The sequence below is a fragment of the Rhinolophus ferrumequinum genome (genome assembly GCF_004115265.2).
Source record: "Rhinolophus ferrumequinum isolate MPI-CBG mRhiFer1 chromosome 13 unlocalized genomic scaffold, mRhiFer1_v1.p Super_scaffold_3, whole genome shotgun sequence".
Classification (NCBI taxonomy): Eukaryota; Metazoa; Chordata; class Mammalia; order Chiroptera; family Rhinolophidae; genus Rhinolophus; species Rhinolophus ferrumequinum.
In genome coordinates, this window is record NW_022680356.1 from 1,947,832 (window position 1) to 1,968,424 (window position 20,593).

Below are 20,593 nucleotides of genomic sequence, written 5' to 3' on the forward strand. Positions count from 1 at the left end.
CCAATGAAATCTATTGATTACTTTTACCAATAAAGAAATCAAGGCCCAGAGAAGATAAGCTGACTTGCCTGGCTTCACTGGCCTCAAAGGCAGTCCTTCTCTTTCCAGGCCCTCTGTACAGGGGTTCCTCACAGAGCTGGGCATTGCAAGGTAAGAAGGAGAGTGGGAGAGGGGGGGTAGGGGAGCCAGAGACAGCTAGTACAGCTGGGGCTACTGCAGGAGACGGAGCAAGAGGTGAGCTGTACCTCCTGGAGGTACCTAAGGCAGGGGTTAAGAAACATTAGAAATGAGAACAAAACTCAGAGGAACTTGGTGATTGTCTTTGGTGTGTCCAGGAAGCCTTTAGGTTGCCTGAACGCTTGGGGCCGGGGAAAAGGAATGCTGGGTCATTCAAAGTGCATTGGTAACTTGCTTATTCGATGGTGAAATGCCTCCTGACCCAGGATTGAACATGCAGCTCATAGGGTTAGAGTGAGGTTCAATCACAGGACTCCGGTAGATGCAGTGGCCTGCACAGAGGAGGGATTCAGTAAATGGTAGTTCTCTCTCCATTTGCCTGGAACATCAGTTCACCGATAATGCATACTTTTGAACTACTTCATTCATTCGTTCATGTCCTCATTTAGCAAAATGTTACTGTCTTCTATGTGCCAGTCACTGCACCAGGAAACAAGACAGATATGACGTGTAGATATATGTAAGTTTAACTAGGTGGAGACAAAATTGATCTTCTAATTAATTCACCTGGTGTATGTTTGTAAGCAGGCTTGTTCCCTTCCAGGTCTTCACCTTAGGAGGCAGTGCCCTGCTTTTAACCAAGAGGCAGTCTGATGTGTGATTCAACACATGGGCCCTTGTATCAGACTGCCTGGGTTGAAATCCCGGCTTCATCCCTTACCAGCTGTGCAATGTTAGATAAGTTCTAAGTCCTTAGTGACTCTGTGGGTCAGGTGTGTCACCTGTGTAACGAGGATAGTTTCATCTACTCCATAGGGTTGCTGGGCGCCTATAAGTATGCCAGGAAATAGTGAGTGTCAAGTATTGTCCAATAGAGCTGTATTTCTCAAAGGTATTTATGAAACGCTTTGTGTTTGGAGGCAGTTTATGATTCAAACACAGGAAAACTGCCTCCTTCTTTGTCATATCCTTCCTTTCTATCCCAAATGGTCTTACTGAACCTGAATGGCCCTTCGAACCTACCAAAATCAGTTCTGAATGACTGTTGGCTCTTCCCCAGACTCCAGCCCTCACACAGGAGGTAACAGTTTGCCAGCACTAGGTGTATCCAGTGTCACAGCTGTAGGTTGGGTGGCTGTGCTGGAATGCTGTGGTACAGGGCCACACCGTTAATCTAAGTGTGTGGCCGCTCCAGGTGGCTGGTGTGCAGGGACTGAGAACTCATTTCAGTGTGCAAGTTGCCATATGCTCGTTTAAAAGTGAAATAATGTCATACCTATATATATAAATGTAGACTTTTTGGAAAGGGGTCACAGTCAAGGCGTGGAATTTGATGGGGAACTTTACCTCAGTTCTAACATTAACATTTTACCATGCGTGCTTTCTCACATCTCTGTCCATCTATCCAACCCTCTATCCATCCGTCTTTATTTTTTGACGCATTTCAAAGTACAGACATCTGTACGCTTTCCCCTAAATATGTTAGCATGAACATCACTAACCATATTTCAATATCTGTTTACAGTTCTCTTCGATCTTTTGAAATAAAATTTACGTATAATGAAATACACAAACCTTAAATGTAAAATTCTCGGAGCTTTGACAAATGCATACCCCTACCACAGTATATAGCACATTATCATCACCCCAGAAAGTTCCCGCAGGCCCTTCTAAATCAGTTTCCACCCCCAGAGGCAATCAGTGTTCTCATGTTTTTCTACCATAGATTAGTTTTGCCTGTCATGATTTTCAGTTTAAAAAAGAGAAAAAGAAACTTTATGTAACTGCATATTCATTTACCATGGGCCAGGCATAGCTCTAGGTTCTTTGTAAATACTAACTCCTCCTGTCAATCCTTTGAGCAAGGCCGTATTAGTTTCTCCATTTTGCAGATGGAGAAACTGAGACATAAAGTGGTCCAATGGCTTGCCCCAGGCCTCACCACTGCAGGGAGTGGGGTTGGGCCCTACAATCTCTGTGGACATCTTTCAGACCTACTCCAAAACGTGGGGTTGTGGATGATTTTTGTTTTCTTCCTTTCATTTTCCTGTATTCATATGATCAGTTACATTAACCAAAGAGCACGCAAGCATTCACTGTTACATGAGAACCATGTCTGTTTGTTGGACGGATGTCATCATGGGCGGCTGAGACAGGAAGTGACTAGGTCAGCGGGGGTTTCTGAATGTTTACTCTTCTTGAAATTAAGCATAGAATTTCTCTAAAGGGTAACATGTTTGCTCAAGATGTGCCCTGTATCATGAAATTAATGGAGTATTTTAAGGTGTTTATAAAGGTAACATTTTTATTTTCAAAATTTTTATACTGAAGTAATTTCAAACTTATATGTACCCTTTATCCACATTAACCAAAGAACATATGCCAAATTCATTTTTACCATTCTCTATTTCTCTCTAATGTTTTCTTCTAAAATAGTTTAAAGTTACATTATCGTGTCCCTTTATTCCTTAATACGTCTGTGTGAATTTTTACAGAATAAGGCCATTTTCTTAACTAACAGTAATATGATACTATTCCCATATTCCAATTTTGACAGTTATCTCAATAATGTCTTTTACAGCATTTTTTCAGCTCCCAAGATCCAGTGCAGGATTATGCATGGCATTAATCGTCATCTCTTTAGTCTCCTCAAGTCAGGAATTGTTCCTCCCCTTTCTTTCTTTCTTCCTTTCTTTCTTTCTTCCTTTCTTCCTTTCTTCCTTTCTTCCTTCCTTCCTTCCTTCCTTCCTTCCTTCCTTCCTCTCTCTCTCTCTCATCTTCCTGGACACTGGCATTTGGAAGGGCACACACCAGTTATTTTGTAAAATGTCTTTCTATTTGACTTTGTTTCCCCACTGTAGGGGTTATAGATGTTAGGCATGGGGGGCAAGAATATTCTCTGAGCGGGTTGTGTCCTTCTTAATGCCCCGTACAGGAAGCACACAATGGTGACGTTGACTTTGATCTCGTGTATCCAGTGTATCCAGCACTAGGTGTATCCAGTGTCACAGCTGTAGGTTGGGTGGCTGTGCTGGAATGCTGTGGTACAGGGCCACACCGTTAATCTAAGTGTGTGGCCGCTCCAGGTGGCTGGTGTGCAGGGACTGAGAACTCATTTCAGTGTGCAAGTTGCCATATGCTCGTTTAAAAGTGAAATAATGTCATACCTATATATATAAATGTAGACTTCTTGGAAAGGGGTCACAGTCCTTGGATGGTAACTGCCAGGTCTCCCTGCTGTGACGTTACTGTTTTTCCTCTTGTAATTATAATAATCAGTTCGTGGGACAATACAATGGCTTTCTGAGCAGGTATTTACTTGGTAAAAATGTTTATGCATTTTTGAATGTTTATTCAAAGGCTTAAATATTTAAGAAATGTAAAAGTGACTGAAAATTTGTGTAATAACTCTAAAAACCTTTGGAAGAAGATGATAATGAGACAAAAGAAGAAAAAGTAAACAGACCAGAATATGGAAAGAAAAGTCCATAATGATGAAGAAGAGAACATTGAGGAGCGAGAAGAGTGGTGGTAAGCAAACTGAGAGCAAGATGGAAGGACAAACGGGGGACATCGGTGATACCTGTCAAGAACTTTGATCCTGTCCTCAGACCTCTCATTGTCTTGGTCCAACTCTACCTTTCATGGTTATAAAAAATGCTCAAATAAATATTTGTGGAATAAATGAACAACTCAACACAACAGATTTCAGAGACAATCTGCTTGTATCTTCCAAAATACCTAGTTAATCATGAGCATCTATGTTGTTGCCCTGCCCATAGTCTAAGAGCTACATCTGAGAAGAGACTGTCCATTGTTTTTCTGAAGAAATATATGAGAAGTAAATTACACGCTCCATATGCCATTCACATTTGGTGCATTCTATGCACAGGTAGCAGCTGTTCTATCAAGAAGCCTCCTCCTCCAAAAAGCTTTCCTGGATGATTTGAAAATGAGGCAGCAATTTTCTGCTTCCCCTTTATGTTCAGAAGCGACGACAACACACAGGTCTGTCCACACAGGCAAGCTTCACAAATGTTTGTCACCAGAGCAGGATACATTTCTGAACTTGTGATAACAAGAAATTGGTTTGATGAACATCTTGCTGTTGTAAAAAATATATTTTTTTGAAATTTGTGGTTGAGAGCACTGGCTTCTCATATAGTTGTTTATCGTATCACAGTTATTTATGCCTGGTTACCATCATCTCCCACCACTAGCCCCAAATCCAAACATTGTATTTAAGATCTAAATGTTTATTTGCTTATCTGATTGTTGGCCATAGACCCAATTTCTGCAGCCTCTTGGTCAGGATTCTATATGGATCCTAGGTTTGCTTTCTATAAGTTATCCCCAACTTTCAAACAGTCTGTATAAACAACGAAGGTACAATCCTTACCCCACCCCAAATACTCTCCTATTCTCATGGCTGGAATACCCCGTGTCATTCATTCATTCAAAAACACTTAGCTGTTGCACAGCAGGAACTGAAGTAGGTCTGATTTTGGTCTGGGCCCTTAAGTATCTCAGATTTTCGTTGGAGAAACCAACAGATAACCAATTACCAAGATGCAGTTTTCTGTGGTGTCATATTTCATAATATGAATACAGATGACAGATATCAAGCCCAGGTGGGGTGGGTGACTAATCCATGAGCCAGGACCTCTAAATATATAATTAGATTCTTGATATTTGCCTCTTAGTATGTCATTACATTGCAGGTTAATCACTTCTAATTGAAGATTGTCTGGAAGATGCTCAATTGCAAAGTTAAATGGATTTTGAAATATGGAACTGTCCTTCCTACTTGAACTGATGTCTGATAAACTCTGCTGGAACTGTAGTTAGAGCTCAGAAAATATATATGCTGCAAAACGTATGGGGGAATGGATATCTTGCTTCTTCTTTTCTCTTTGGACAGCACAGGAAGTGTATTAAGCAGCTTGATATTACTTGTAACTCAAACAGTTAGTTCTTGAAATGCTGTCATCACAGTATCATATATAAATGCCATTTAGCCTTGTGATTTTTGATTGACTTCATTAGGAAACAGTGTCAAGTCTGCAACAAAAGTTAATTTTCAAAGTCATTCAGTGTTTGATAATAGCAGTTGAGGGCTATTCTCATTTAGAAAACATTTAATCTCAGCCCCAAGCTCAAAAAAAAAAATTGCAGTAAGACTTTACTACTGCCAAGCCACCAAACTGATGTGTGTGTGTTGGGGCAAGTCAGGATGTTCAGTTTCTATTTCTGACCAAAATTCACCAAAGTGATGATTTTGAAGTTGATGAGAGTGAACAAAGTTCACTATTGACACTAATGGTTCACTAATGCATGATGGATTCAAATAGTTTCCATTAAGTATCTGTTGATGACTAATACAATGAACCTTCCAGGCTTCGTAAATTTGTCCATCTAAACCTTTTTTTGTTCCACATGTATTTTTTACCACCATCAGCTACAATACATTGGCAGATATATTGCAGGTTCCATTTCAGGTTGTACTGAATTAGTGTTTTCTCATCTCTTTTGCAATGTTCTTGCCTGTGGTGGTTTTATGCAGATTATTCATAAAGTCTAATTCTTCAGTAACTGCAAAGCCTGCTTTGGCTTCTGGAATAAACAGCAACCACTGGGCACTACCAGTAACATCTGTCAAATCAAGAGCCAAGGAAAACCACTCAAAATCATTTGCTTATGAAAAAGTTGATTATTGATGTTTTCCCAACTGTTCTCTCCAAAAGATGAATAGTCTCAAGCAAATTTTAGGTTTTGTGGGCCAAGAGGCAGAATCCAGCAAATTATTTAGGTATTCACTTTCTATGTCCTTTATAACATGCTTTCTAATGATAAAAATAAATTTTGGGAAAAAACTACCATGTTTCTTAACTTGACAAGGGGAGGTCCCACCACAGTGGAGTCCAGTTGTTAAAACAAGTGACCACTGCTACAGTTTATTCACGTCATTTGTGTACTGTCATGAATTAACGTGAGTGACAAGATGTTCTAATGACTTGATTTCTTATTAATCTCATTGACTAAGCCAAGAATCACTTCACATCATACTCAAAAAGAAGAACCACCAAATAACAGGCTAACTAAATGTCCACTGTGAGGGCTTTTTGTCACTGAGATGTGATCTTTAAATGGATTAATAGTTCTGTAGCTTGGGGTCTCTAATTCTGTATAATAACTCACTTCATTTCTGTGCAGACCATGAATTAATAAATGTCTTCTAACATGACAATCACTATTGAAACAAACCCTTACTTGACCATGAATACACATCTTTAAACACATGGCTTTACACACCACTGGTTTACACACTCTGAAATGTGTTCTTTTCATCCTGACATTGTCATGTAAATTGAAAAATAATAATTTCATCATCATTGTTTGAATGCACTGGTGCTTGGTAGCAGCCTGTGGTCTAGTCTTTGTCACGCAAGGTCATAAAGGGGAACTGTGGGACTTCAGTCACTGTCACCCAGAACACAGTCTTTCCCACTCCGTGATTAAGCCAATATTTTTGGAAGTAAGGTCCAAGTTGTTTGGGGCCCCCTCTGCATTGCCACCTGATAAGGAGGCCCAAAACTTCTTTCAGCAGAAGGACTTTAGTAAGCATCAGTCAAAAGATCAACACTTACTTTTCTCCTTGGCTGGCGGACACAGGACAGAAGGCTGGGCATTCTTCCTGATACTCCGAAGATCCTTTCCAGGAATCCCACCCCGTTGGTATTTCTTAATGAATTTAAGGTTTATCCCGCCTCCACACTTTATAAAGTTCTCTCTTATAGACCTCCCCTCTTCAGCAGAGGTCCCTACGTTTAGGATTCGTATTCCCACATGGCTAGTGAGTAGTGAACAAGGCCTCAAGCCAGGTCTTTGGGTGATGTGTGATCCTTTCCTGAGAGCCACTGTGATAGGAGCCCGGGTTGGGGTGAACCGCATGAGTCTGTGGGTGGGCTGGGATTGACGCGCATTAAGGATGCTGACAAAACATCCCATCTCCTGTATCATGTTGCTCTGGGCCAGCCCGAAATGGGGATGACGTTTCCCCAGTCAATTCCTAGTAGTTATGCCACCATCACCCTCACACCTAAACGCCCAGTGCGTATATTCTCTATGGAACGGAGCTCAAAGAAGCTGACGCCGGCACCGTCGTGGCCCCTGGCGCCACCCCCTGGGGGCCGAGCAGCTGCGGCGTGAGAGCCCCTCAGCCGCGAGTCGGGCCGCAGACCCTGCGCTCTGCACACACTCGCCTGGGAGCCGGGGCCGGGACTGAGGGCGCGTGTGCGCCCCGAGGGTCACAGCAGCCCCGAGGCGGGCTCCCGCTACGAGCTCCGCGGCCCGGGTGGGGCTGGGCGGGGCTGGGCGGGGCCTGGATGGCGCTGGGCGGGGCTTAGACGGCGGGAGTCGCTGTTCTCCGCTGGCGCCCTCGGAGCCGCGCGCGGCACCGTGCGGTCTCAGCCGCAGGCCGCGCACAGACGACCGGACACTCGGACAGACATGGTGTTCTCCCGGGGAGAGGGGACCGGGGCCACTCCCGCGTGCGGACCCGGCGAGGAACCCGGAGCCTCCACGCCGCCGGGAAGCAGGCGGGGGCGGTCAGGCCGCGCTGTCTCTTTAAGACCGTGTTCCTGCTGACACAGACGGTGAGGAACCCGGTACCAGGTACAGGGAAAACCCCTGGGAGGCTGGACGGATGAGAGTTAAGGTCTCTGGGCGTGGAATTTGGGGAAGTTATGAATGGGGGGGGCCCTGCTTTGAGCCAAAGCCCCCAGTAACTTGTACATTTTAACAGGGCTCCAGTGAGCCTGAGCAAGGCCAAGTGCCAAAGGGAGGAGAGGCCCCCGCCTGGCGTCAGAGCCCACACGACTTGGTCCTTCATGATCTCGGTAAGCCCAGCAGCTTGTGAACTAGTGGGGTGAATGCAGGAAGCTTCAGGGCCCTGTGGTGGGTGGGGAGGCACAGGAACCGACTACTGCCGGCTGTCAGGTGGCCTTGGGCTTCACAAATGTCTTGGGTGAGAGATGCAGCTGTGCCTGCCCAGGGACCCCCACCCACGGATGGGACATCTGGCAGCCCCCTTAAGACCTCAGAGAGCACAGCAGCAAGCAGTGGAAAGGTGGCTGGGGCACTGTGCCTCCTTGGCGTTCACTGGGGGCTGGCCCACTCGGCAGGAGGGAGGAGGAGAGGCTGAGTAGTCCTAATGACACTAGGTGCGCAGAATGAGGATTGTGAAGTCACAGAGTGAGTGCGATGCCACAGCCACAGGTGGGGCCGGGGCTGGCTACCTGGCAAGAAGGAAGGTGTTGCCCAGGCAGACCAGTGCTTCCCGCCCGTGGAACAGAGCCTCTGGGATCAGCTGGGCAGGCCTCGTGCCCAACGTGGACTAATGAGTTGGGTGAGGCCACCCTACCACAAAGGTCCCCCTCCCCATCCTACATAGGAATCAAAACAGTCCCATGTCCGCCCAGCCATGTGGAAGGAAAGCAGTAGAAAGACTGAGTGGCATATCCTGCTGTCCCCCTTTCTCCCAGACCTCCTCCCGGCCAAACCACCCTGGCCCTGTCCAACCCCAGCTCTGTAAGCTTTTGTTCGTCCTGAGTAGTTAACTTCCAGGATTTGGGGTTCCAGGGCTCTAGGGAATATGCAGTGGAGAGCACATGAGTCCCGAAGATCACCACTGACTCCCATCCCCTGCTTCTCCAGATGCAGAGGCCTCCATGGCTGTGATAAGCCTTCTGTTCTTGGCAGTGATGTATGTTGTTCACCACCCCTTGCTGGTCAGTGACCGGATGGATCTGGACACGCTAGCCAGAAGTCGGCAGCTGGAGAAGCGGATGAGCGAGGAGATGCGCCAGTTAGAGATGGAGTTTGAAGAGCGAAAGCGAGCATCTGAGCAGAAGCAGAAGGCAGAGAGCCTCTGGAGAGGAGACACGTCTAGCGAGCAGTTAGTGCTGGGGAAGAAGGACATGGGGTGGCCGTTCCAGGCAGAGGGCCAGGAGGGACCGCTGGGCTGGCTGCTGGGAAACCTGTGGAACGCCGGCCTCTTTTGCCTTTTTCTCATCTTCGAGCTCCTGCGACAGAACATGCAGCACGAGCCGGCCTTTGATTCCAGCAGCGAGGAGGAGGAGGAGGAAGTCCGGGTGGTGCCCGTGACCTCCTACAACTGGCTTACCGACTTCCCTTCGCAGGAGGCCCTGGACTCCTTCTACAAACGCCACATCCAGAATGCCATTCGCGACCTGCCCTGCACCTGTGAGTTCGTGGAGAGTTTTGTCGACGACCTCCTTGAGGCCTGCCGGGTGCTCAGCCGCCGGGAGGCTCACCCACAGCTGGAGGACTGCCTGGGCATCGGGGCCGCCTTTGAGAAATGGGGAACCCTCCACGAGACCCAGAAATTTGATATCCTGGTGCCCATTGTCCCGCCCCAGGGTGTGATGTTTGTGCTGGAGATGAGAGACCCGGCCCTAGGCCGCCGCTGTGGCAGTGTGCTGGTGGAGTCGGAATGCGTGTGCAAGCGCGAGAAGCTTCTAGGGGATGTGCTGTGTCTGGTGCACCACCACAGGGACCACTCGTCCCCCTTGGGCAAGTGCAACAGCTCCATCAAGGCAGCCCTCTGCACTGGCTCGCACCTGGACGTGTGCAAGACCGTACAGTGGTTCCGGAAGCTGGTGGGCAATGCCTGGGCCCTCGTGGCCCACAAGTATGACTTTCAGCTCAGCCTCCCACCATCCACCACCTCCTGTGAGCTCCGGCTGGACTACCGCTCAGGCCGCTCTCTCTCAATCCACTTGGTCCTGGGGGTGCAACGGGAAGACACCTTGGTTTACCTGGTGAGTCAGGCCCCTGACCAGGGGCAGCTCACCAGTGTGGACTGGCCTGAGTCTTTTGCAGCCTGTGAGCACTTGTTTCTGAAGCTGGTAGGGCGTTTTGCTCCAGAGAACAGCTGTCACCTTAAGTGCCTCCAGATCATTGTAAGTGTCCGGGACCTCCGGAGCTTACCCCGGGGAGCACCCCATCCCATCCTCACCTCTTACCACTTCAAAACAGCCCTCATGCACCTGCTGCTGCGGACGCCCCTCACCGACTGGCAGCATGACATGCTCTCCCAACGGCTCCAGGACATCCTCTGGTTCTTGGGCCGTGGCCTCCAGCAAAGGTCCCTCCATCATTTCCTCATTGGTAACAGCTTCCTGCCCTCGACCATCCCGATCCCTAAGGTGTTTCGGAATGCCGAGCCTGTCAATCTTTTCCAACACCTGGTGCTGAACCCCATGGCACATTCACAGGCTGTGGGAGAGTTCCACAACCTCCTGACCCAGGTGAAAGCTCTGCCCTGCGGCCCTGTGGCCGGGGCACATTAATGTGAAAGCCATTAAAAAGGGGGAATAGGTATTTCTGTTACCTCGGGCTGCAAAGGAGTTTATTTTTCAGACACATCGGTGGTGTGTGTGACCTTCACCTTGCGAGTCAGGGCTGTGATAGATTATGACACTTTCAGGCATGTGTGAAATGGTGACGAAGATGAGGCCCAGGCTGTGGGGCCTCGTCTAGGATGGGTCTTCTGCAGTTTCCTCCTGACTTACCTTTCATCATGACCCCCAGAGAGCCCAGGGAAACAGATGTGATGGGAGGATCTTGCTGCTAAAGAGTCGAGAACCCGAGGGGGAGTGAAGTTGTTTTGTGTGTGTCAACACTGGAAGTGAAAGAGAACCAGACGATACCTCCATCGTAGCTCATTCCTCCTCCTGTTTTAGGATCTGACTTTTCAGACCTTCACTATTTGAAGATAGAACCAAGATGTTTAGTTTCCATTTTCTTAGTTCAGTCCAATGTTCATGTTTTTATACATCTGAAAGACATTCCAATAACACCCAAATAATTTATTAGCATTGATTTACAAACAAATTTTAAGTCAGTAGTGACCCGTTCCATAATCAAGGGAATGTATTTGCTAAAATCAACTAGCCAACATCTGCTGACGTTCTCTGTGGCTGGAAGCAACATTATAAAACCCTTAGCAAGGATGATTTGCTGGGGGGACTTGGAGATGAGCAACTATTGTTTCTGGGGGAAGCCACTTGTTTGTTAAACGGAAAGGTTTAGCTACCACGGGCAGCGGTGCTTTTTCTCAATCTGGGAATGCCTTTGTATTCTTTTCAAAGATGACAGAGGGAGTTTTTGAACTGTGTTTGCAGTTTTGCAAGGCGAGGTGGTCACAATCGAGGACCACTGGCAGGGCTGGACAGGAAGTGACTGCGAGACAGTCCAGCGCGAGCAAAGTCATGATTCTGGAGGCGTGGTCGGTGTGTTTTTCCATTGTTTAAAACCCTGGGCCTCCTGAGGAGTGTTAAGAAATGTGACTACGGTAGTGGGTGCGGTTGTTTGGGAAATCCAGTGCTGTTCCTACCTCGCGTGCCAGAAGATCGGGCCCTACGTTTCCCTTGACCTCAGGGAGGTTTAGGTGCTGGCATTGGGGGCTTTGGTTGTAGATCCACACCCTCCCCCCAGCAAAAGTAAGTCACAAGTGTCCGAGAAGCTGATGCCACTGAGTACTTGGGGCTCCCACTGCACAGTAGCTCCCGTGTTGTCTGCTGGTTTCTGCTGATGCTGCTTTCAAGTTCAGATGCAATGATGGTTGTTTCTGTGCTGGTAGGATTTCAGTGTTTTATAAACTTTCATATGCTTTTTGTTTAGAAAATAATTTGCTGGTGTTTTCATTCTAAATCAATAAAGGAGGCTCATTTCTGTATCAGCTGGAATCTGTGCGTGAACACCCGGCAGATTAGTATCCTCACATGCCTGTTCCCCAGAAGTTCACATCACCCTGAGTGGCTCCATCCAGTACAGTCTGCTGTTTCTTAGTGTACCTTGAACCAGTTTGCCCTGTGGTTTCCCAGTGGCCTGGCTAGTAGCCAGGAAAGACTAATTCAGAATGTTTAGGAACGTCTAAGTTACTCATTTTCATGGTGTCCAAGCCAAAATGTCAGCCAGATTAAAAGATCTTATTGGCTGTGTACAACATGCAAAGTTCTAGAGGCATAAGTCTGTCGATAGAGAGAAGGTGATATGTTCTAGGGCTGTGGGGTTTCTAGTCTGTAAGGGGCAAGAAAGAAAACAAGGTGACAAGCGGGCAGAAGACTACAAAGGGAACAGTCAGCACAGCTTGGGTGGGGCAGTGGGTGTAAGAAAGAGTATAGAAAAAACAAGTCGTAATGTGAAAAACAGAGCTGTAGTGCTCTGGGAATACTCTTACAATGAAAGGGGAAACCTCCAGGTATTAGGACGCTGAGCTTTATTCTAAGACAATACCTGGCTGGCACCCAGGACAGAACACTAGTTACGGGAATGGAAATACTAGTGTTCATTGAGCATTGCCAAGGGTCCAGGCACTGATCTAAATGCTTCACATCTGGTAACTCATTTAATCCTCACACTCGAACCCCATGAAGTGAGTGCTCTATCTTATCCATTTTACCTAAGAGGAAACTGAGGCACAGAAAGGGTACACAGCTTCCCCAAGGTCACACAGTAAACAGCAGAGCCAGCACGGTCTTGGGAATCAAACAAGATGTAGGGTTTAAAGTGCTTTGAAAAGCAAAAGGCACTGTATTAATTTTAACATAAAAGGTGGTATGTTGTTTGGAAATTCCAGAAGATAGAAATTGTTGGTTCTTGGCCCAGTCTTTAGGAGGTCATGCATTTCGTATCACATACAAAATTAAAGGCATTTGCTCAGAGGCCAAAATGAATGTAAAGCCATTCCAACTATGTGCACCTTGAGCCCCAGTGACTAAATGGTTTATATCACGAACTACATCATGACATAAGCCAGCGGCAGGCTGGAAGTTCAGGGCAAATTTGAAGCCAAAAATTGCTTGTTGAGGTAGCCAACTTACAATACCATTGTCCCTCACCTAAGCTAAGGCTGTTTGCCTTCATTTGGGGAAGTAGAATCTTAGTGAGGAGTGAAATGAGGAAGGGGATAGCCCCAGCACCGCTGTTCTGCAGACGGGTGGGGGAGGGACCCCACTACTTTATTTTTGTACAGAGGAATTGAGTTTTACACACCACTGACAAATCATTCAGTCTTTTTGGTACCCTCCTAGTCCTAACCTCCCAACCCAAAAGAGGGCATTCAGAGCGGGAGGTGAATGACCTGCCTGCACCTGGTGGACCTGGCCCCTGGAAATGGAGATGAGACGCAGGGGGTGGGGCTGGCCGTCCCTGCACGCAGAGCCCCCAGCAGTCAGCTCAGGAGGCTCCATCACAACCACATGCCTCACCGAGGCATAGCCTCATGCTTAACTGAGTGGTCACCTAGTAGCCTTCCTTTGCCAGGAGTTCCAAGCCAGCTCTTCAGAGGCTCCTGATTCCATGCTACCTACTGTCTTCCCAACCCCCACCGCTCTTGGTTGGTGCAGACATGGAATCCAGAAGCTAGCCCTCCTCTCTCAAATGCACGAAGCACAGAGGGCACAAGTAAGTGAGATGACAGTGACCCTAGCATACTCTGAGCCCATGTGCTCATGGGCGTTTACTACCTACACCCTCATAAAGCCCAGCAAAAGGGGTATTCTCATCACTGTTTTATAAATGGGGGAGAAGACGAGGCCCAGGGAAGTTAAGCTTCCCAATCCAGGACTTAAGCTTGTCTTCCAACGTCACTCATTCAATACACATTTAAGTGTTTGCTGTGTCCAGGGCTAACACCAGGCCCTGGGAAAACAGTGATGAGCTTCATCCTTATGGCGCTGTCTGTGGAGGGGATAGACATGAAACAGTCAACCCAGCGGATGTAAAATTGCACAGGTGACCAGTTCTAAAGCCTCCAGTACGGACACTTGAGTGTATCAGGGAAGCCCACCGCATGTGTACAGGTCCGGTGTGGGATGTGGGCGTGGTGAGGGCCAGTGCCAACGGAGGCCCAAGTGACTGGAGGGCAGAGAGCAAGGGAGGGCAGGGTACAAGACGAGGTTGGAGAGGATGCAGGGATGGGACTCCGCAGGACCTTGTAGACCACCTTGGAAGTTCCCAGAGCAGTGGGACTTTTGAATGTTTCGGACCTTGGGGAGGGAGTGTCAGGTCACATTGGTACTTAGCAACCATCACCCTGGGCCCAGCTGGCATGGGGTCAGAGTGGGTGTGGGACAGCTGCCCACCAGCAAGAAGGTGCTATGGATGAAAAGGAGAGATGCAGGATTGAAGAGATTTTTAGGAAGTGAAGGGAACCAAAATTTTGCTGCCCTGACGCTGCTCTTTGGGATATTGATTTCAAGCTTTTTATTAAGAAATGACTCAGAAAGAAACTTTGCCCCTCCTCCCCCTTTTCCTGCCCAAGAGATTCAGACAGAAACATCTGCTTCAGGAAGGGAGCCTGGGCTCAATCACCTTAAGAATCTTCACCTTAACATTAGTTAGGAAGACTCCATGCCTGTTAGCTTGTTACCCCCTCCTGTGTCTCATTGTTTCTGAGTTGCCCAGCAAGAATTTCCTGCCATGTATGTTCCACTCTTTCTCTACTCCCTGTAAGTTGCACTTTGTCACTTCTGAAATCTAATACCCCTTCCCCTGCCTTCTTCTTTGTCCAAAATGTCTTACATACCCAATGTTTCCTGTCTTTGGAATTGTCATGTTTATGTGAATTCCCCATGTGCATGTATTAAAATTTTGATTTTTCTCTTGTTAATTTTCCTATTAATTTGATTGTTAGCCCAGCTAGGAGAACTTAGAAGGTGGCGGAAAGTATTACTCTTTTTTAGAAGTAAAAAGACTCAAGAGTGGATTGTGTATGGAGAATGAGGCAGAGGGAGGCGTCCAGGATGGCTCCAGGGTGCTGATTTGGGTTCCTGCGTGGCTGGTGGCTGACATGAACACTGTAACTGTTTTCTTTCCTCTATCCCACACATTAAACATTTGGTGGTCACTGGGAGAACAAGTTCCTGCAAAAAACAAATAGGCTTAAAAGAGTGGTTTTCAATAAGGGTAGTAATACTTTTTTGGTTGCCAAAATGACTGAGGGGCAGTGGTGACATTTAGTGGGCCAACAGCCCTTATGCTGGAGCAGTCCTCCATCGAGGGCAAGAGCCCATCTGTCAGGAGTGTTTCACTCTGAATGCCAAGAGCACCCTTGACAAGAAACACTGTGTAAAATGCCAGATATGTGTTGTAACAAATTACAGGTTGTTCTAGGGATACTTGGAGGAATTGCCCTGGCCTATCCTCCTGGAATACAACTCTTGGGATCAGATGCAGCAGAATGAAGGGATAGGCGGCACATTGCGCCCGCCTCACCGCCGACCTTAACCTTTGCTGTTTTGAAGGGGGGCGGGTGTTCGTGTAGCTCCAGGAAGCTTTACGCAAGAAGCTATAGAAAACGATGGACTTCATTTAAAAAAATGTACATGGAACATTTTGCACCTGTCCTCCCCTGCTGGGAACGCTCAGTGCGGGGTCGGCTCCCCGCCTGCTCCGTCCCTCACCTCTTTAGCGTTGTGCTGCCGTCACAACACGGGGAAATCACCCTCGTTTCCTGGTAATCTGCCTCCCCCAACAGTACGTACATCCCTTCCGTGAAAGCAGAGCCCTCGCCCGCCCGGCTCTACGCTGGGCCCCAGCTCCCAGTTCCACGTTTAACGCTCGAAAGGACAGAGTTTCATGCTATCCTCGGGGGTCCACAGACCCCCTCCAATCCACCACAGGGCCCGAGCCCCCAGCTCTCATTCCCCGACGTCCCGCTCTGGTGCTACCCCCAGAGTCACTTTTCGCCCGGCAGGCTGGGCGGTCTGCGCCGGCGCGCCTCCGGCCCCGCCCACGTGTGACGTCACGCGGCCGTTACGGCGCGCCGGCGTCTCGGCGCGCGTTTTAAAAACAGTTTCGGAGAGACGGCGGGCAAGATGGGGCCTCCCTGCCCAGGTGAGTCGGGGCTGGCCGCGGCGCGGCGGGAAGGGCCCGTGCGGGGCGGGGGGCCCGCGGGCGGGCCTGAGCGGGAGTGAGGTATTCTCGGCCTTGTTGTAGGCCTTGTCGTTGGCCACGCTCTCCGCGGGCAGAGGGAGGCTGGGGGGAGGGGAGGGCGGGCGGTGTGCTCCGCCAATCAGGACGCGGTCTCCGCTGGCGCCTCACTGTTCGCCCGCGTAGGTGGGAAACTGTTTCCCCTGGGTTCCTCCACCGAGCCCGGTGTCTTGGGCATTCAAAAGGTGGTTTTCCTTGAAGGCATGTTAGTCCAGGGCCATGGAAGCGTTGTGGGTACCTCTGTATGCTCAAAACGCGTGCATTTGTTTTTACATTCATACAAGTATTGAGTGTTTCCTTCCGGCCAAACCCTCTGTCGGATGTAGAGATACACCAGTAAAGAACAAAGGCCAGATCCTAGCCTGTTGGAGTTTGTATTCTAGTTGGGGAGACAGGGAATAAATAAACGACATAATTTACAGATGAGTCTGAGTGCTGCGATTTGGTTGAGATGTCCTCATGGCTCTCTTCCCAGCCAGAGCAGAGTGAGGCCCCTTTAGGTTAGGTGGTTCACTTAAGATTTTAGCAGAGACTGGAGAATGTGTTCCAGACAGAGGAGCAGGTGCAAAAACTGGGCAAGCGGGAAGGAGCCTGGCATAGGCGAGGACAGAACCCAGTGACTACACAGTGAGCAGGGTCACTGAGGTGGGCAGGGCCTTTGTAGGTCTTCATAAGATGTTTCGGAATTTAGGGTTACGTTTTGGACATGGTAAATGACCTACAAGAGAGACAGTCAGGTGACGGGGTCAAAAAACACTTGGGTAAGACTTTGCCACTCGGGGGAGTGGCCCCTGGACTGAGAAATAAATTTGGACGTCATCCTCATAGGGCATAAAACTATGGCACAGGTGAGAACACTAGGAAAAGCCTGTAGAGAAAGCACTCAGGACCAACATTTAGAAGCTGGATACAACGAGTAGCTGGAGAAACTCAGAAGAGAGTGGTATAGGAGCCAAGAGTGTTTCAAGAAGCAGGGAGTTGTCAACTGTTCCAGAGGCTGCTGAATCTCAAGAGAGATGAGGCCTGAAAAGTGGCCACCGGCTGAGGTAACATGGTAGTTGTGGGTGGACAGACAGTTTTCATAAGGTGGTGGGGACGGGACCAGACCAGAGGGAGCTGAAAATGAGTAGCAGGGGAGGAAGCAGATACAGAAAGTGTTTTTGAGCTCAGTAACCTTATCTGTTGAATGAACACATGCGTGATGTCAAAGGCAGTGAGAGAAGTCCTCCTGCAGTGCTTCCTGTTTCTTCTGCCAAGGTCTCTTCTCCTAAGGTCCAGCCCCCTTCCTTACCTCGCAGCGCCCACATCCACATATATAGTCACAAGTCCCCTTGATTCGGTCTTGAAAAAAGTCTCTTCCTTCCTTTCCATTTTTACTTTTTTTCTTTTGCTTGTTTTGACCTCAGCTGAGAATTATATGAATGATATTCTTCAGCCTGTAGGAAGCTATCAAGGGAACAGTGAAGTTCTTGTATTTGTGTTCATTCTTTTAGCCCTGTTCTCCACTCCTTTTTCCTTCCTGTCACATGGGCAATCATTTAGTGTTACTGTGTATCACTTTTTAATATGTTTCTATAAAATATGTTATATTGTGTATATGTATTTTTTTCATATTGCTAGTTCTGAACCAGCTGAGATACACATTCTCATATGGCGGATGAAAAAGCAAACGTTTAGGCCATGTACTTGCTTAAAATTTCTCTAGCTAATAAGTGATGGATCTGGGGTTTGAAAACAAGCCTTCCAATTCTTAAATCTGGAAACGTTCCCACAAGATCTTTCAATGTCAAGGTCTTTCAGTGTCCTCATCTCTCTCTTCCCAATTATAGTTAGGCCACTGCACTCAACTAGCATAGTCACACCCCAGACCTCGTCATTGTTAATGGCTGCACCTTCTGTCATCTCAGTGTCATCTCAGTTTTATGACCCCACTTCTCAATACCACTCCTGTCTTTCCAACTCACTCCATCTTGTTCCCCGACTCCAGCAGTCTTTGACCCAGCAGATCTATACTCTTATTTTCACTGCCCCTCACCTCATGACCTTGTTCCCCTCGTTGCTTAGCTTACATGCCGTGGTCCGTCAGTGGAATCCCTCCCTCTCATACACCCGCACCCCCATGCCCTCTTCTTGCTTCCTTACACTTGGCAAACTCTCAACCTTGGTTAATTCCAACTCCGCCTACTTTGCCCAGCGCACCTGATAGTGAAGAGGACCCAAAGGCTGCCCAGCAGTCATGCCGTATCCCCTGGTTCACCCACTCTCCCTCTGGATGACTATTTCATACCCTCCTTTCTCTCCTGAAATCTCCCCAGCCCTCACCCTTAAGATGTGGAGTTGGGGGGTGGGGTAATTTCCTATTTTACTGAGAAAAGAAAAGCAATCAAGAGAAAAGAAAAGCAATCAAAAGAACATCCACAGTCCACCATTGCGGCTGCTCCCTGCCTGCATCTGGGCCTGTGTTCTCCGCCTCCTTTTGCTGTGGATGGGCTCTGCTCTCAGCAAAGGAACCCTTTTACCTGCTTGAGTACATTGTTCAGCAACTTTCACCCTTCTGCAGGATCTCTGAGTTATGTGCCCCCGCCAAAGATGTCTGGAACCTGTGAATGTTATCTCACATGGTAAAGGGGCTTTACAGGTGCCATTAAGGATCTTGAGAAGAGAGATTATCCTGGATGGTCTGGACGAGTCCAGTGTCATCACAGTGGTCCTTGTCCAGGGAGGCAGGAGGTTTGATCAGAGATGCGGTGACAGAAACAAGGTGGAGTGATGGGCGGGAGGGACCACAAGCCAAGGAATGTGGGCAGCCTCTGGAAGCTGGAAAAGGCAAAGAAACAGATTCTTCCCTAAAGCCTCCAGGCGAATGCAACCCTGCTGCCACCTTGATTTTAGACTTGACTCCAGGACTGCAAGAGAATACACTGGTGTCGTTTCAAACCACTAAGTTTGTGGTAATTTGTTATAGCAGCAATTAGAAACTAATAGTCTCTTTGCTTCATTCCACCAAGCTGGGTTTTTTTTCCATCTTAAAATTACTTGACCTCACTTCCCTGTCAACTGCCTCCCTCCAATTCTCTCCTCCCTCTTACAGTGTGAGGACTTTGCCTCCGCTTGCTGTGTCCAATTTCTCTTCTCCCACCTTGTCTGGAATCTGCTCATCTGAATTCTCTTCCTCCCCCTGCTACTCTAGAAAACTCCCCCTTCAAGATCACCTGTGGGCTGCTAACCTGGTGATCAGTTCTGAGTCCTCATCGAGCTGCACCTGTCCCCTGCATTCAACTTGGTGGTCACTCTTTCCTCCCTACCTGACCTGTAGAATGCCACATCCTCCTGCTTTCCTCCCTACCTGCTTGCACATTCCCTGTCTCTTGCTGGTTGCTCGTTCTGTCCTCTAAACTTCTGAAGTAGCCTAGGACTCAGCCTTCTGCTCTTCTCTGTCTGTACTTATTCATTTGTAGTTCTCTTCTAGTCTTACAGCTTTGAATACCCTCTGTGTGCTTGGGACATCCACATTTATCCAGCCCAGGGCTTTCCCCTGAACTCGAGGCTTAAATGGCCGCTGTGTACCCCAGTGGGATGACAGTAAGCAGCCCAAGCCCAGCTTGCTTGCCTCCTCCCCTCCGACGAGCTTCTCCTGCACTGTCCCCGGGGCATGGCAGCCCCTTGGCGTCAGTTGTGCAGGGTAACTCTGGAGTCATTTTGACTCCTGTTTCCTCTCATGCCTCACATTTAATCCACTAGGAGGTCATGTTGGCTCTGTGTTGAGACTGTCCACACCGTCATCTCTTTCATGTGGAGTAAGCAGGGAGGTGACTGGGCGTGGTGAGAAGGGGAATGAAGAGGTGGTTTGAAACGACACCAGTGTATTCTCTTGCAGTCCTGGAGTCAAGTCTAAAATCAAGGTGGCAGCAGGGTTGCATTCGCCTGGAGGCTTTAGGGAAGAATCTATTTCTTTGCCTTTTCCAGCTTCCAGAGGCTGCCCACATTCCTTGGCTTGTGGTCCCTCCCGCCCATCACTCCACCTTGTTTCTGTCACCGCATCTCTGATCGACCCTCCTGCCTCCCTGGACAAGGACCACTGTGATGACACTGGGAGAGGAGAATTACATCATTTCCCATAATTGGTAGTTACCCCTTAATCCTTCTTACCGCTTGTCAGTTCTCCCTTTTCAGTCAGTTTTCATTACAATAGCTACTGGGATCTCGAAGCGTGAGTTAGGTCGCTTTATTCCTCTTCTCACCACATTCAATCACGTCCCATCTCACTCCACCTGAGAGCCTGGACAGTGGCCTGTGAGTGAGGCTCTGCCCCTGCCACTTGTCCTTCCCATGTCCCGACTTGTGGATGTCCCTGCTCTGGAGAGCCTGGCCCTGTCCTCTCACTCCACTTTAGCCA

The 20,593-nt window shown here is 48.1% G+C and overlaps 2 protein-coding genes across 11 annotated transcripts in view; both read left to right on the forward strand.

The window, feature by feature from the left end:
• The first annotated feature begins 7,546 nt into the window (after positions 1 to 7,546).
• On the forward strand, positions 7,547 to 11,941 carry ITPRIPL1 (ITPRIP like 1). Of its 6 annotated transcripts, none has more exons than XM_033100940.1 (4): positions 7,547 to 7,851; positions 7,982 to 8,075; positions 8,400 to 8,584; positions 8,938 to 11,941. In XM_033100940.1, the coding sequence occupies exons 3-4, from the start codon at positions 8,440 to 8,442 to the stop codon at positions 10,548 to 10,550; spliced, it is 1,758 nt and encodes a 585-aa protein (XP_032956831.1). In that variant the 5' UTR covers positions 7,547 to 7,851; positions 7,982 to 8,075; positions 8,400 to 8,439; the 3' UTR covers positions 10,551 to 11,941. The 6 variants fall into 6 exon arrangements, with proteins under 6 accessions (XP_032956831.1, XP_032956833.1, XP_032956828.1 ...); XM_033100937.1 differs by having other exon boundaries at positions 7,557 to 7,851; positions 8,893 to 11,941; XM_033100938.1 differs by having other exon boundaries at positions 7,800 to 7,832; positions 8,893 to 11,941.
• Positions 11,942 to 15,949: 4,008 nt separating this feature from the next.
• Positions 15,950 to 20,593, forward strand: part of NCAPH (non-SMC condensin I complex subunit H) — a 32,209-nt gene continuing 27,565 nt past the window's right edge. For 4 of the 5 annotated variants that reach the window (XR_004422476.1, XM_033100958.1, XM_033100957.1 and 1 more), the window contains exon 1: positions 15,950 to 16,101. Coding sequence is in view for 3 of the 5 variants with exons in the window: in XM_033100958.1 (XP_032956849.1) it covers positions 16,083 to 16,101 (19 nt within the window). In the remaining 2 variants the exon portion in view is untranslated. Of the gene's footprint in view, positions 16,102 to 17,045; positions 17,244 to 20,593 lie in introns of those variants that run through there. The other variant, XM_033100959.1, reaches the window with a different exon arrangement.